The sequence below is a fragment of the Falco peregrinus genome, chromosome 5 (genome assembly GCF_023634155.1).
Source record: "Falco peregrinus isolate bFalPer1 chromosome 5, bFalPer1.pri, whole genome shotgun sequence".
NCBI classification, from domain to species: Eukaryota; Metazoa; Chordata; class Aves; order Falconiformes; family Falconidae; genus Falco; species Falco peregrinus.
Window position 1 is genome coordinate 92002982 of NC_073725.1, and position 14713 is coordinate 92017694.

Below are 14713 nucleotides of genomic sequence, written 5' to 3' on the forward strand. Positions count from 1 at the left end.
TTTGACCTTCTATTTCTTATGTTACTCATTCTCAGAGAGTAAGTCTGCCTGCAGGCTCACGAACATTTAAGAGAACACCACAAGATGAAGCAAATTCTGAACTCACTAACTTTTCTGCTACGTAATTTTTTTCCATTATACCTTTCATGAGCTCCTTATGTTTCTGGTTTTGAAAAGATATCTTTGAAAAGATTTCTATCTTTGAAAAGATATGTAATACGTCTCAGATATTTGCTCAGCCTGGTTTCTCTTAGCATTTATATCCTTACAAATGTTTTACCTTGTGACATTCTCAGACCTCGAGGAAAATTACACCGATGCTCAGAGTTGCCAAAAGCTGATAAAGCTTAATTCACTTTGCTTTGCCTACGGTAGTGCAGCTCACGCGGTACACATTTCCGCCAAGGCAAAATGGGTCAATAACAAATAGGAAATGACATTTCACATCTTTAATTCCAAATCTGAGCTAGTTTTCAGTGAGAGGTGTAAGATTTAACTATTGCCTTCCTATTTTTATATAGCAAAAATCTATACAGAAAGCTCAACTCACTGAATTATTTTTCTTTTTTAAAAAAACCCCACAGTCTCCATGATTTTCAAGCATGGCAAAGAACAGACAGGAAAGGGGTCCGCAACGGTCTGGCTCTTTGCGGATTGTTTTCTAATTCTGCAGATGGTGGTGACCAAGAGCTGCGGGTACTTGTTGTCAGGGATGGTTCTATTCACACCCAACCTTATCAAAGCCTCCTAATGCTTCCATTCTCTGCATTACTTTCCCCATACCAAAAAATGCCACCCTGGCAGGATTTCTGATTCACGTCATAGAAGACCTTGCTGCAGAATGATTGCACAGGACTCCCACCCAGGTACCAGCTGTCGCAGCACACATTCCAACTATTTGCCAATGTTACATACCCCTCAGCTTTCTCGTGCATAAATGTGGATGTTAATGCAGTCAACATCGTGCTGCTCCCAAGATTTTCGGGTTTAATTTGGCATTACATGCTAAATGTTTGGCATGAGAGTATTGAAGGACACTTGGAGACATGCTCTGAGACTCTCTGGATGACAACATGCACTACCTAAGGCTCTTTTCAAGGAAAGCCCAAATACAGGCAGGATTATCTGCATTTATTGATGATTTGCAATGAGTTGTTTAGCTCTCTTCTGTGGTACAGAAGAAGTGCTGCTTGATTCACATGGTTACTATCATGTATTTTGAGGTTGTGCCCTTATCTGAATAAAAATTATTTACAGCAGCCGTTTCTAAACCTAATGCGTCAAAACCATCTGTGGTACTACAAACCTCATCGGTTTTATTCCAAGAGCACTTACCAAGTCAGGCTGTAATCACAGCTTGTGAGCAGGACCTACGTGATTTCAGTCCTGCTGCCTGTTAGCGCACAGTTTGGAGACCTGATGGAGGACTAAGGAATTAGCATATGGTCATTCAGCGGGCCAGTGGTTTGAAAAATTCCCTTCCAGTTGGCTGAAAGTTAATTCTGCAAGATAATTAAAGGTGTTCATACCGGTCATGGTTGACATGAGCAATGAAAGATTACAGAATCTAATGACAGAACAAAGTAAACAACATCTATTATTATAGTATACATTATACTATTGACATGTTGGGCATGGTAACTTGTTAGCTAAAACATGTAGTTGGGACGTATTTTAGTAACATGTTGATGTAATTATTCACCTTTAAATTTCTGACTGGGCTGCACACAATTTGGCTGACGGTGTAATGAAGACTGAGCTCAGCTATGGCAAATAGCTTTGCAAACAGGCTGCAGACCTTTCTGGAAGGACTGTGCATTCAACAGCTTTTATGCTGTGAAATAATTCCCGTAAAGCTGGGCACCCGTGGCCCCTCGGGCACAACTGTCGCTGCATGTCGCCCGGTGACTGATGCAACACTGCAAAGCGGGTGGAGGGATGGGACCAGGGTCAGGGGAGCAGAAGATGTGGGGTGCCAGTAACAGTGCCACAGGGGAGAGGGTCATTTAGGTAAGTTTAATTCATCTCAGTGGGTTGTAAATGCCTAAAGCAGCAGCACAGAACTTTTTTATGTACCATAAAACTAGTTATTTTGGGGCAGAATAACATTTCCAAAGACTGCCATGAGAAGATAAGGAATAGCACTGCATTTGGATGTGGCCCCCGTTGAGGACCAGGGTCGGCAGCAGTTCACCAGGAGCAGCACCAGCTGACCAGTATTTCCATTGAAAAGGACAGCCCAGATTATATTGCTTTCCAAAAATGTTGATGAGGCAATAGCAGCTAAAATAAATCATATTTTTTCAGCTATCAGAAACCCAGTTACTTCTGGACACAACCACATCTCCATGTATGTCAATATGCTGTGACGTACTACTAATTAAATCTAAGGGTTTAGCCAATTTCATTAAAAATGTAAATGCTGGTGATTTTCAACAAGTGGCTGCATCAGCTGAAACCTCAAGGTTTCTCACTGACACATGGAAACAAAAGATACTAATCATGCTTAATACTTAAAATCTTAATTTTAAATCACATCCTGAACTCATTTGCTGAATTTGTTTAATGAGACTGTCTAAAACCTGAACAATGCATACCTCCTGTCAACCCACCAGCTCACAAGATTTCAGGCTCCAAGTTGTAATAGAGATGTATTATCTTTGTACCAGCTACTCATTACATTCTGTAACAGGAATAAGAAATGACACTAGAAAGGCCAATTTATGTGACAATAACTGAAATGAGAAAGCAAACTGATACCCGCTTTTATTTATCTTGACATAATCTTTGAACCATGACTTTGAGCTTACTCAGATGTTGCAAACAAACAGAAATCTTAAGGATTATATATTGCAGAGGTCTGTGCATGTATATACATCCATCCATTCATCCACATATAAAGGCACGTAAACACACATTTTATATATATATTTGCAAATAGGGGTTTTGTGATTATACATTCTACAGATACAGGAGCTAGAACTGATCTGTCAGTAATTGTGCTTTCAGTAACACAACCTAAGGCAAAATTGTTCGAGCTGAGATTTTCTGAGTTGGGAGATGGCAAATTTCTGTTTTTAAATTTCAGATAAATACTTCAAAATACATTCTTTTAAAAGCATCTTAAAATCCTCACAACAACCCTATGGTCACTGTGGTGAAGTTCTCTCATCCCTGCTATTTGAAGCAAAACCTTCGGACTGGCCATACAGGTGCCCTTTTGCTCTCTTTCCACCAGAAACTGGGGAAATCCCAGGCTTTCCATAAACTGAGATTTGCATATGGCTCCAGAAAGATTTACCTTTTGCTGCAAAATATTCGGGGAAGGGGGGGGGGGGGGGCGGGGGGGGGCAGGGATAATAAAAAAATACATCTGCTCTGAACATGTTCTACTCTAAAGAAAAAAAAAAAAACAAAACCCAACCACAGAATCAAAAACCAACAAACAGAAATAGATTTGAACACATTATTTTAGAAAAATACCATCTGTTAGCAGAATATTCCTGAGCATCAAACTCCACTGAATAGTTGCTTGGATCTAATTGCCATTCTGAATATTTTACCAAAAAAAGTCAGGTAGATATAGGTCCCTTGCCAGAAGGTTAGACATCTAATTACTCTTTTCATTAGCTTGCTGTTCATAACATGTATTTCCAAATTCTGTAACAGAGATGTTTATGGCATGTAAACAGATGAGTCTGAGCCCAAACAGATTCAGTAGGTGTTGAAGTGGATCAGGATCTGCATAAATTGCACAGGCGATTACAGAGTTACTAACATATTCCTGTTTGTGGGAGAAGAACCACCGCAGCATGGGAGCTGCACAGTTCCCTTCTCCCTGCCTTGCTGGGAACCGTCCCTGGGTGCCGTCAGGGCCAGCGGTGGCTCCCCAGCCCCTGGGGGCGAGGGCTGACCACTAGCGATAGGGACGCCCCGGGCGCTGCAAGAGCAGTGACTCTGAGGTATGGGGATGTCGCTTTCTTTAAAGAGAGACTTCCTCCCTGCCACCCATCCCCCCCCACCATTTTTCATGCTCCTCTAAAATACTGGCTTGAACCTACAGTGAAGAAAGCAACATCATACAGCTATTTCCCCAAGGAGGAGGGAGTTATTAATAACTACACAGCGATTTGCTTCGCACCATATAACATGAGCCAGTATTTATAAGGGGAGTTAGATCTATGTAACGTACGTGTTTATGGAACCACATTGATAATTATCAATACTATTAATCTTCTGAGCACTTGTTTAGAAAGATTGCGGCAATATATCACTTATTGCTGGAGGAAATTAATAAAAGCGTAAGGAACAGCTAAGCAGCCAGTCTTCCTGACACTGCATGCAAAAGGCTCCATTTAACCAGCAATCATGTTTCAAGCTGTACGCTGCTTCATGTGACCAAACAATTTACAATCCAAGGGCACATCTATAAAACAATACAGGCTTCTTTGTTTATCTCGTCACTTGGTTTGTTTAGGCATCTTTAATATGCATTTGTTTGTTTGCAAACAAATTAACAAGAGAAATGTTTTAATTTTATCTGGAGCTTACAGTTAACCCTGTCTGATGCTTTGGAAGTGAGACACGTTTCATGCAAGAGCTGCTTGAAATCTCTACAGTGTGATAATGGATAGGACATCATGTTTTCCATCCATAGTCAAGGATACACCTTCCTCAGCCATCCTGAAAATGTGCTGCAGCATCTGAGCAGAGCCCGAGTGCCCAGTGGCACCTTTATGAGCCATAACAGCGAGCTGGAAGAGCACACTTGACAAGCTGGAGATGCTGATGCAATTAAAACAACATGATGCACCTTATGCAGACACTAATAGGCTAGAAGTACAGCGTTAATTAGACAAACTAAAAAACAAAAATAATTTAAAAAATGTATTAGCTTGCTCTAAGAAGATATCTCTCTCTAATGGCAAATAAATATGTCTCTAACCATTTCACTACTCACCAAGATGAGGGTGAAGGTGAAACAGGGCATCACAACCACCACCGTGCTGCAAGCTGTGGAGGGACGGTATGGGATGAACACCAGATCTCAGCTGGGTGCACCACCACACCACGAAGGCGAGAGCTTCCTTCCCAGTACTGAGCCAAGACCTCTGGTCCATCATGCAGGACCTCAGTACCGCAAGAGCCCCTTAGTGGCCAGGCCACTGAGAGCAGCAGGTCCCCAGCCTGCTCACGGCTCAGCCCCGGCAGCGCCCGCACATCCCAGCCAGGACTGAGCTGCGCAAACTGACACTTGAACGAGCTTAACCTTCTAATGACCCCTAAAAGATTGTCAGCGTGAAATAGGAAAACAGGGCAGAGGTGGAAGAAAAGGCCAAAACTGTCTGTTCGGTCAAATGCAAGTCTGCCACTCACTTCAGCGATACAAGAGATCAAACGTGTGTGCCTGCCGGTTCCAATCCAGTAGCAGCTGGCTTACTGGGCAACACTTTGTGTAAATCACATTTCAAAATTAACAGCAAGACTAGCTTTACTATTTGTTCTGCACAGCTATTGGGAATTTCTAAATTTTGCTAACATTTCAGAAGAAAATACGAAAGAATCTGAACACATGCACGCTCTGTCTGCCCCTTCATCTGTCTGTACCAACTTTCTTCCTAATAACTTTTGAAAGTGCTGGCCAATTTGAAGCGTGTTCACTACAAGCAGAGATTTCTGAAGGATGTGTCTGCAGGATCAGTAAAACTCAGTGGCTAGCTAGAGGAAAGATCCCCCCAGCACTGACCATCTCTTTCACCCCTTTGTTGGGCCAGCCAGCCCGCATCCATGCCATTCACAGACAGCCACGATACGGGGGTGTGGGGGGGCATTCAGGCACTGCAGGGAAATTTGGAGACAACTATGGCAAGGAGTCACAGGGAACATGATGGAGAGCACTGCTGTGACAGGATATACAGAAGACAAATCCTTGGAAAAATAAGATTCAACAGTTTCACAGGGATTGTTTTATTTTTTTTATTATTATTTTTTTTTATTTTGACAGTTTGGGGATATTTGTAGAGGTTTGGATGCGGAAACATAAACCTGGGACCTGCTGAGTTAACTCTATATAGAGAAAGGGAAGCAATATCACCAAATTTCCCATGAGAACCTGCAGTTCCTCTAGGAGTGATCCATTTCTTTTTCCTTCGGGCACATCAGCTCCTCCAGGAGAGATGCATTTCTGTTTTTGCCAGGCACCTCAAAGCATTAGAAGCTGCATTCAGAGAAGCCAGCCAGGAGCTGGGCAGCCAGCTCATTCCTACAGGGCCTCCTACGGTGCAACCTCCAAGGGTTTCTCAGACACTAACAAATAAAGGTGCACGTGTCAAGAGGACATCTATTGTTACTGGATTTGTGGTGTACATGGGGCCAGACAGAACATGCAGAGTTAATTACCTTTCTCAAATTCAAAGTGAAAAATAAGGCACAAAAGCAGAACCTGTGTCTCCTGGCCACTCTGCCTTCATGCTTAAGCCACAGAGTCATCCTCACTACTTACTGCTTGAACACCACAAGCATTAGAGATTTAATTATTCCTAAAGTAAAAAACAAACAAACAAACAAAAAGTTGCACATTTCAAAAGCGCAGACCAGCTGGTACATGACACACCTCCTTTTACCCACGGAGATTTCCTCCTTTTCACCACTAGCACTATTGGCTTTTGAAACGCATTAAAGCTTAATAAAGTCAAATCATTTCTCCTCATATTGATGCAACTGCCTTGGAATACACAAGTGCATTTTCAACACTAGCATAGTAAAATACAAGCCTGGTTTCAGATGGTAATACTACTGTGGTCAAGAGTTTTATTGTCTAATTGCATTAGCTGCATCTTTGCTATTAAAAAGGCTCTGGGGGTCACGGTACAGGATTTCAATAGGGATGCAGCTGGCCGAATTTCCGATCCTAAAATTCAGGGCAAAGCATTTCAAATTGCAAATGGATGCAAACTATGAATATTGCATACTAAATCTGCATGCAGGGGGCTGAAAAGGGGCTGACAGAGCTTGACATAAACTTCATAAAGGAGACAGAGGCAGGAGGTGGTCTTCCATGACCTCTTTTGGGAGGTGGGTGGGCATCTTGTAATCACAACTTCACTGCAGGGAGAACGAAGCACTGCAACAGTTTTTCATGGAATACTGGCCAAGCCATTTAAAATTAGACATCTGCTCATTTTATCCTTGCGTAGATTTCTGTGAAATACAGCCAATTGTTACTAAATCATGCATTGGGTACCAGGCAAACTGTGCTTGACATCAGGCAAGCAAAAAAAAAAATTGGTGATTATATTGTCCTTACGTAAATACTGTACTATATCCCAAGTTTGCTGCAGCAAAATGCCATAAGATATTTAATTGGTTATCAACCAAATTCTGATCTCAGATACAGAAATGTAAATCCAGGTGAGTCAACTGCACTCAGAGGAGACACTTCATGTACAAACCTGCTACAGGGGGGCAGAGCTGGCTCCTGCGTGTGCAGGGAGCAGACGCCTGCCTTTACTGAACACTTCTGCCAGACGTGAAAAAGCAAAGGTGGCACAAAGATGTGAAGCAGTCAGGATTGAGAGAACTCAGACATTTTGTAAAACCAGGTTTATAAACTTATGATAACAAAAAGTAAACAAATTGATATAGCATATTTGAAGACTAACAAATATGTTGTTAAAGACCTCTTCAGTCTATCTACTGACTTTTGCAATAGAAAGTGTAAAAAAGTTATTCTGTAATTTTACATGAAAAACATCTCCTATCAAGATTAATCAGCCCTATTCTCTCCATTACTGCTGCCTCTCACTCCAAAACACTATGAGTAGGAAGGGGACATATACCATTGTGGATTAGATCGACAACAGACTGAGCAGTAGCACTACTTCTAAGGAAAGCAAATGGCAAAATATTTCTGCTCCTTCTCTGAAGGAGGACAATGATGAAGAAGAAACACCTATGATGGTCTTTAGCACTTATTTACCTGCTGCCCTTGAATCTGGAGTGTCCTTACCATTAAGACCTGCACAATAGAGCACAACAACTTTTCTCTTTTGCAGCTGAGGAAATTCAGACTCACAGAACTGAACAAGACTGCCCAAGATGACAAGTCTCTTGGAAAACAAAGCGTCACTTCAGCGCTTTCTAAACCCAAATTAGCACTCATCCTTTTGTTGCCCTTCCTGTATTAGTATTAAAGAAACAAGAACTGGGGAAACATTTCCTGAATTATTATCTCCACAATAACTACCGAAGACAAATTGTAGCCTTTGGTAGTTTTCCCTCAGATGTTTAATAGCAGCTATTATTTTGGTTAGTTATTTTAGGGAATCCCTGACTTCTCTAAACTCCACAATTTTTTTTATTATTGTAAGAAAATACAAACAAGGACTATCACAGCGATGCCAATCCTGTGTGAGAAACTAGGACCCGTAAGCAAATAGAAGGGAAGTTAGTGAGAGTCTGAACTACTGATACAAGCCTGTAGCTGTGAGGACATGAGGGTGAGGAAAGTGTGCTTTTTATGGAAACATTTAACACAACAACAGGAATACAAATCAAGCTCCACTAATTTAGCTTTAAATTTTAATGAATCAGGATGTGTCGTCTACATAAAGAAGGATTTACTTAATAAAATATTAATATTTTTGCTAAAAGAACCATAAATTGCAAGTTAATATAGTTTTCCTTAAATAGAACATCAAAAGTAAAAAAAAAAAAACCACTGAAAGAACACACAGCAAATCAAAACGAGCCAAAATTCAAGAAGGGCAAAATACTGCGGTCAGTCTCAAAGGCTGGACCCTTGGTAATCCACATTAAATACTTCATTTAACAAAAGACATGAAAACCTTACAAATAGAATGTGTCCTGCATTCAGTTACACTCCAAATGATGGTGTTTTGGTCTCCCTAGGAAGCCCATGACTTGCATCCCAGCTGGAGAGCTGCATAGCTGGCATGGCAGCCCAGAGCTGGACCATGCTCACACAGCCTTCCCCGTCACCCCGCACCTTGTCTTCAAGGGGATCCAGCAGCAGAGGCCGGGAAGGAGCCACAGCACACCACGGGTGGACGATGTTAGGAGGGGGAGCTGCGGTGACCTTGGGTGGGAACTTTGACTGACAAAGGAAACCCTTCTGTAGCAACTGGCATTTCGCTTCAGGAATACCTTTATTTTATTCAGGCTCTGTCGCTGAAGAGCAGTCAAACCGCAGTGAAAGCACTGCCTTTGGGCTTTAACCGCAATCTACCCGGCGATGAACTACTGCAAGGTTAAACTGGCACCACTGAATCTGAGGCTCAAGCAACTCGCACAAAGTCAAGCAGGAAGCCTGAACCCACATCTCTAGGGACCTATCACAGAGCATCCTTGAGTGGATACACAAGAGTCTCCAGCTTCCTCAGCCACCACTCATGTTTTTTTCCATGTGGGAAACATCAAAGTATCTTTGATCACCTGCTCTTACGTGCTTGTTTTTCTTCAGGCATCATTACAAGATGGCCATCTCATTCATGTGGATATCTTTGCTACATGCTGCAAACTAACACCGGAAGAGTGAGTCACTCAAAACCCATTAAGTTTCAGCTTTCCTAAAACTAGAAAAACTGAAGAGTATAACCAGAAAAAAACACAAAGCATCTGCAAATGAAAGCCCATTGATTCCAAACTACAATGCATTATTGCTTTATTTTCCAGGCTGGCAACTAGGGACTTCAGACACACAAAAGTAATAAAATTTGCATGATCACCTGACGCCTCCATCAGTCTGAGGAGCTTCGGTACTCAGGGTACAGAGAAAAGGCTGCAGGACAGTACAAGAAGGTAACACACAAAAATAAAACCAAAACCAAAACCCAAACATGGTGTAGCTGCAAAGAAATAGTAAAGATCCCTATTAATTTTTGGAGGATGAAAAAAACCATTTAGTGAGTATACCGGACAAAAAGGAGAAAGCAAAGAACAAGATAGACTCACGTTGAGCTGGAGATCATCTGTCCACTGGCCAACGAGGCGGTAGCCCGGGGTGCTGGTGTTTGTGGTGTGGTACTGGAAGATGTCGTAGCGCCCCGGGGCATCACCGTTTTTGTTGAACATCACTGGAGTGCCTGCACTGCCTGAGGGAAGGAAAGAAGACAAAATCCAACCAACCAATGCCAAATCTTTACAATATCTATTTTATTTAGTCATGGTTGAGAGCTTTCAGACTGGCAATGTGTTTCGGGTAAAGGTCATCTATCACCCCAGCCATCTAAAAGGGATACTTCAGGACACAGTGGCATCATCCCAGCCCTCTTACAGAGATTATCACTGCTCAAACCTACTGACTAAAAATAAAACAAAGCAAAACTAGATCAGCCTTACTTCACTCTAGCTTTGCACAAAGCAAGAAATATCAGAAGGCTTTTCTTCCTCCCCTTCAGTCTCCCTCCCCTCTCTCTTTCCTCGGGGAGTTCTTTAGTGAAAATCACTCCTGTGAATGGAGCCTCTAAATGATTTTTTTCCCCCCCAGAAAATGTTCCATCTGCTTCTGAGAGATATTGCTGTCAGAAGTCAGTCCAGGTCTAGTGAATCTTGACTAGCATCCAGAAATAGCTTCCTCCTCCACAATATGTTCTTATTCCCAGAATCAGCATGCAGTTGGGGTGGAAAAGAACAGACTAAGCTATAAGAAGACTCTTCCTTGTGTACTCGCTTATTTAGGCTCTATGATACTGACACAGGCTGAAAAGTATCTCAGTTCAGGATCAGACTCCTGAATTAACTTTATTTGTCATGTACTAAGGTGGCTACCACGGGTAAGGGAGTGCAGGCCAAGCAGCAAGGCCAGGATACCCTCAACAACCCCTCCTTTGCGCCTGTGCTGGGCAAAGCCAGCTGGCAGCCTCGAGGGGCACTGACAGCCGAGCGATGGGACAGGCCATTCCTGGTCCTCAGGTAGGTCCTCACCAGAACTTCTGCATTCTAATTCCCATGGCACTAGATGGGAACCCTTTCTTCCACGAGGATTCACAGCAGCATTGCATTTCCTCGATCTCTAGGTGAAAACTTCAAGGGTGACATTTATTTCAAGACATATTAAAACAGGTTTCAGTAGGGTAGAGTGATATTGTGTCAAGATTGAAGATTATGACAATACTCCAGCATATCTATATTCAAAGCTTCCTCCTCTTGCGTAACTTTTTTTTCCCTAAAGCAATGAAAAATCTCTCCTATTGTAGCATTGAACTTTAAGATTATGATTTTCTTCACGATTCCCATTCTTCATTGAATTCCAGTGAGTGAAAAAAGATTTGAAGGAGAGAATTAGCATAGTTTCCATTCTAGCCCTGGTAAATTGTTTCTTGTCTATCCTACAATCCTCCGAGATCAGATACAAATTCAGTTCAAAGGCTGGTACAGAAAATCTTCCACTAAGATCTCCCCTCACTGGTTCCTTACAAGCACCAGGCAGATATTTAATTGTCATTACAGATTAATGTAAGCAGAATACATTTACAGTGAAAACACTTAAAGTGAATAAGAAGAAATGGCTGTAATTCCTAGGCTCCTTCAGAACATCAGCACAAACGGTAAATGGGATTTAGCTAATCACGACTCTTAAAAGGGTGTATATTATTAGTTAAGCTTGGTTTTGTCAGAGCTGACAAAAACGTACAATTCAAAGGGTAGGAGCTGACGTGAGGCTCCCAAAATGCAACACAGACATTTGTGGATTCCCCGTATCCTGAAGGAACAGCAGCCTGGGCATGAAGAAGGGTCCATGTCTGCACATCAGGAGGCAGAGCAAGAGCGCACACCGCCGCTGTGGCCAGGCCAAAGTCACCAGTACCAAGACAAACTCTGCTGCCCCAAAGTCTTCTGTAGGCTGAGGGTAAGCAGTCAAGAACATCTCTACGGTCACCTTCATGGGCCATGGGGAGCATCACCCATAACCCTCCTGACTAAGCCGTAGCCACCATGCCACGGTGTGGGGGGTAGAGCCAAGCCTCTCCATCCCTGGGTGGCACCTGCCTGCCTGCAGACAGTGCTGGCAGGGCCCCCCTTCCCTGGGGGCAACAGGTTGAGAAGCAGAAGGCCATTGTGAAGGACAGACGCTGTTACGGACCTAAGAGATCCTAAAGTGAGAATGTACCAGGAACCATCACTCCAAAATGCTATTTCTGTGTTTTGCAGGAAGAAGAAAACTTTTTGTAGGTTGCTGATAATTGTTGCTTTGTGTAGCTGCATGCAGACAGCTTTTAAACACTGACATTTAAAATGATCCTTAAGATCAGCAGACGCACTTGGATGCTACAGGGCTGCAGACTCCACAGCAATACGGCACGATACAGCACTGCCTGCCGGGTCGTCTCCAGAGGCCCCTAAGGCACGGTCCCTCGGGACACTGACCTCATACGTATGGATACTTGATAGTCAGTAGTAAACAGCTGTTGCTTTTTTCAGGTACATCACCATTTATGTGTTTAATATATACAGAAAAAAAAAAAGCTGTGAAGAGTCTGGGATCTGTAGGGAAGATAAATATCTACAGAAATGCAAAAAACTGATAAATCTTGGGTCATAAGCCAAGCAGAAGCGTCCTGTTTCTGGACTTTGAAGTTGGAGTAACTGGAATCCCAGCCAAGGATCTGCTTAGTGAGTGCAAGGCTTCTTTAACCTCTGTGTGGGCTCGGGTGCATGCTTCGGTGCTCTCTTTGTACCACCTGTCAGTCCTATTTTAAATTGCTGCAGTATTTCAGTTTTCACTCTCAACTCAAGTTCTTTTGTGCACTTATGAAAATAATAAAAAGTAATGTATGAAAACCTCATTACAGAGAAGGAACGTTATTTTCAAAAATGATCCTTTTTGTAATTTGACTTTTTGATCTTCTAATTATTAATGCATAAATTTGTTTAGTTTTTTGATAATTCAGGATGTATTTTCCTTCTATTAAGGTTTACAATAATTTTGCTCAGCCCCAGCAAACGCTGCAGAAACTGAGTATTAGCCTCTGGACTGCAGCATCTCGGTCACTCCGAGGCTACAACAATTTACTTCAGTTCCTACCAAATAAGCTGCCTTCTCACTACACAGACAGAGAGAAGACAGGACACCCCTTCACCTGCAAAATGCATTCAAGACAGACGTGATCCAACTGAATTTGTAGGATTTCCATTTCCTAATCACCACAAGATGAGAAATGAATTAATGGGAGAAGGACAGGGTGCCATACGGGCACAACTAGCTAAGGTATTGCTGTGTTATTCGGCTCATGTTTACTGCAGTTCAAAGACCTGAAGGGCTCATACAAACAGAACCATTAGCTTTTTCACTGGCAAAAGTACAACCACTTTGCACTTTGAGATTTTCAGGTTCTCACTGCATGAGCACTCAAGGTTTTCAGTTTTCCATATTTTAGGCCTTTTTGTTCTCAGGGTAGTGTGACGATATCAAAATTCATACTGAGCTCCTAGCACAAATCCAGTCTCTCTTCATTAAAGTGTTGCTTAAGCTCTTTCTGCATGAACGTAATTACCTTTGCAAGGAAGAAAAGACTCCAAAAGCAGCCACAGACAAGATGATTTCAATTGCACCGTGACAAGGAGACATATTACATGCAAAAAGGATCTCAAGCTCATGGGCTCAGGATGCTTTATTTTTTTTATTTTTTTTTTTTTCTCTTTAGCATATGGCTTGGACAAAGCATTTCCACTGCTCCATTTTGTGGTTTAACTACAAATTTAGGTAGAAGACTGGGAGAACAGGATTTTAAGCATAGACTAAATATTGCTTTCCAAGTGCTAACCTTCATGAGATGGAGTTGCAGGGCTGCCCGGGGAAGGGCAGGTTAAGATCAAGGCTAACACCAAGACAGCTGACACGAGCCCAGCAGCGCACTCCTCCATCCCTGCCCTCCCAGCCACCACATGATGGCCAAGGAACATGGAGACACCAGACTTGTGTTGCAGGAGCTCCCAGGCTTTATCAACAGGAATACACCACCCAGACCACCTAAAGCATCTCTCATTGTTTCTTCCATCCCCCCATCCCTCTGCATTTTTCAGGCTGGCCTCGTCTGTTCCGTGAGTTACACGATGATTGTTTATCCTGTACCACTGGGAAGACTGAACCTATCCACATCAGTTCTGGGAATTTACTTTTATAGCACACCGAGAAGAAACTGGCTTTGGAGCATCTTCCACAGCCTGGTGAATGAGCCCCAGGAGGGCTGCAGCTGAACACGGAGCCTGGGTGTACAAACACATGTGAAGCTGTACACTATGAATACACAGAAGCAGCTAAACTCTGCCCCTGAACAATGAACCTTAAAAGAAATTTGTTGTTTTGCCACAGAATACACTTACACCCACACAGCCATGAGAAATTGAAAAGGTTTACAGCTACCTCAGTTTTGCCACCATTCTCATGCCCATGTTAAAAAGCAAACTACTACTTCAGCCCCTGTGCTGGACATGAGTTACATGTACACAAGCAAAGAAAAAAACCCTATGGCTGTGTAAATCAATCACAAATGGAAGAAAAAAAGTTATCTTTTAAAACGCTGACCAAGAAAACACAAATAAGGAAACCAAAGTTGGTGCAAACCAGTTTTTGGAGCTGGACAGTATGCAACATTAGCTGAACATCCATTTTCTCATAAATTATTTCTCAGCTCTATTAAAATGATTAGATGACCATTCAGCATCTTTATATGCAAAAACTGCCTGGAGATGA

The 14713-nt window shown here is 42.4% G+C and overlaps 1 protein-coding gene across 3 annotated transcripts in view; it reads right to left on the reverse strand.

Moving 5' to 3' along the window:
• Positions 1–14713, reverse strand: part of GRM7 (glutamate metabotropic receptor 7) — a 304194-nt gene that overhangs the window by 83570 nt on the left and 205911 nt on the right. For all 3 annotated transcript variants that reach the window (XM_027790619.2, XM_055804697.1, XM_027790620.2), the window contains exon 7: positions 9973–10112. In XM_027790619.2, the coding sequence (XP_027646420.2) occupies positions 9973–10112 (140 nt within the window). The remainder of the gene's footprint in view (positions 1–9972; positions 10113–14713) is intronic.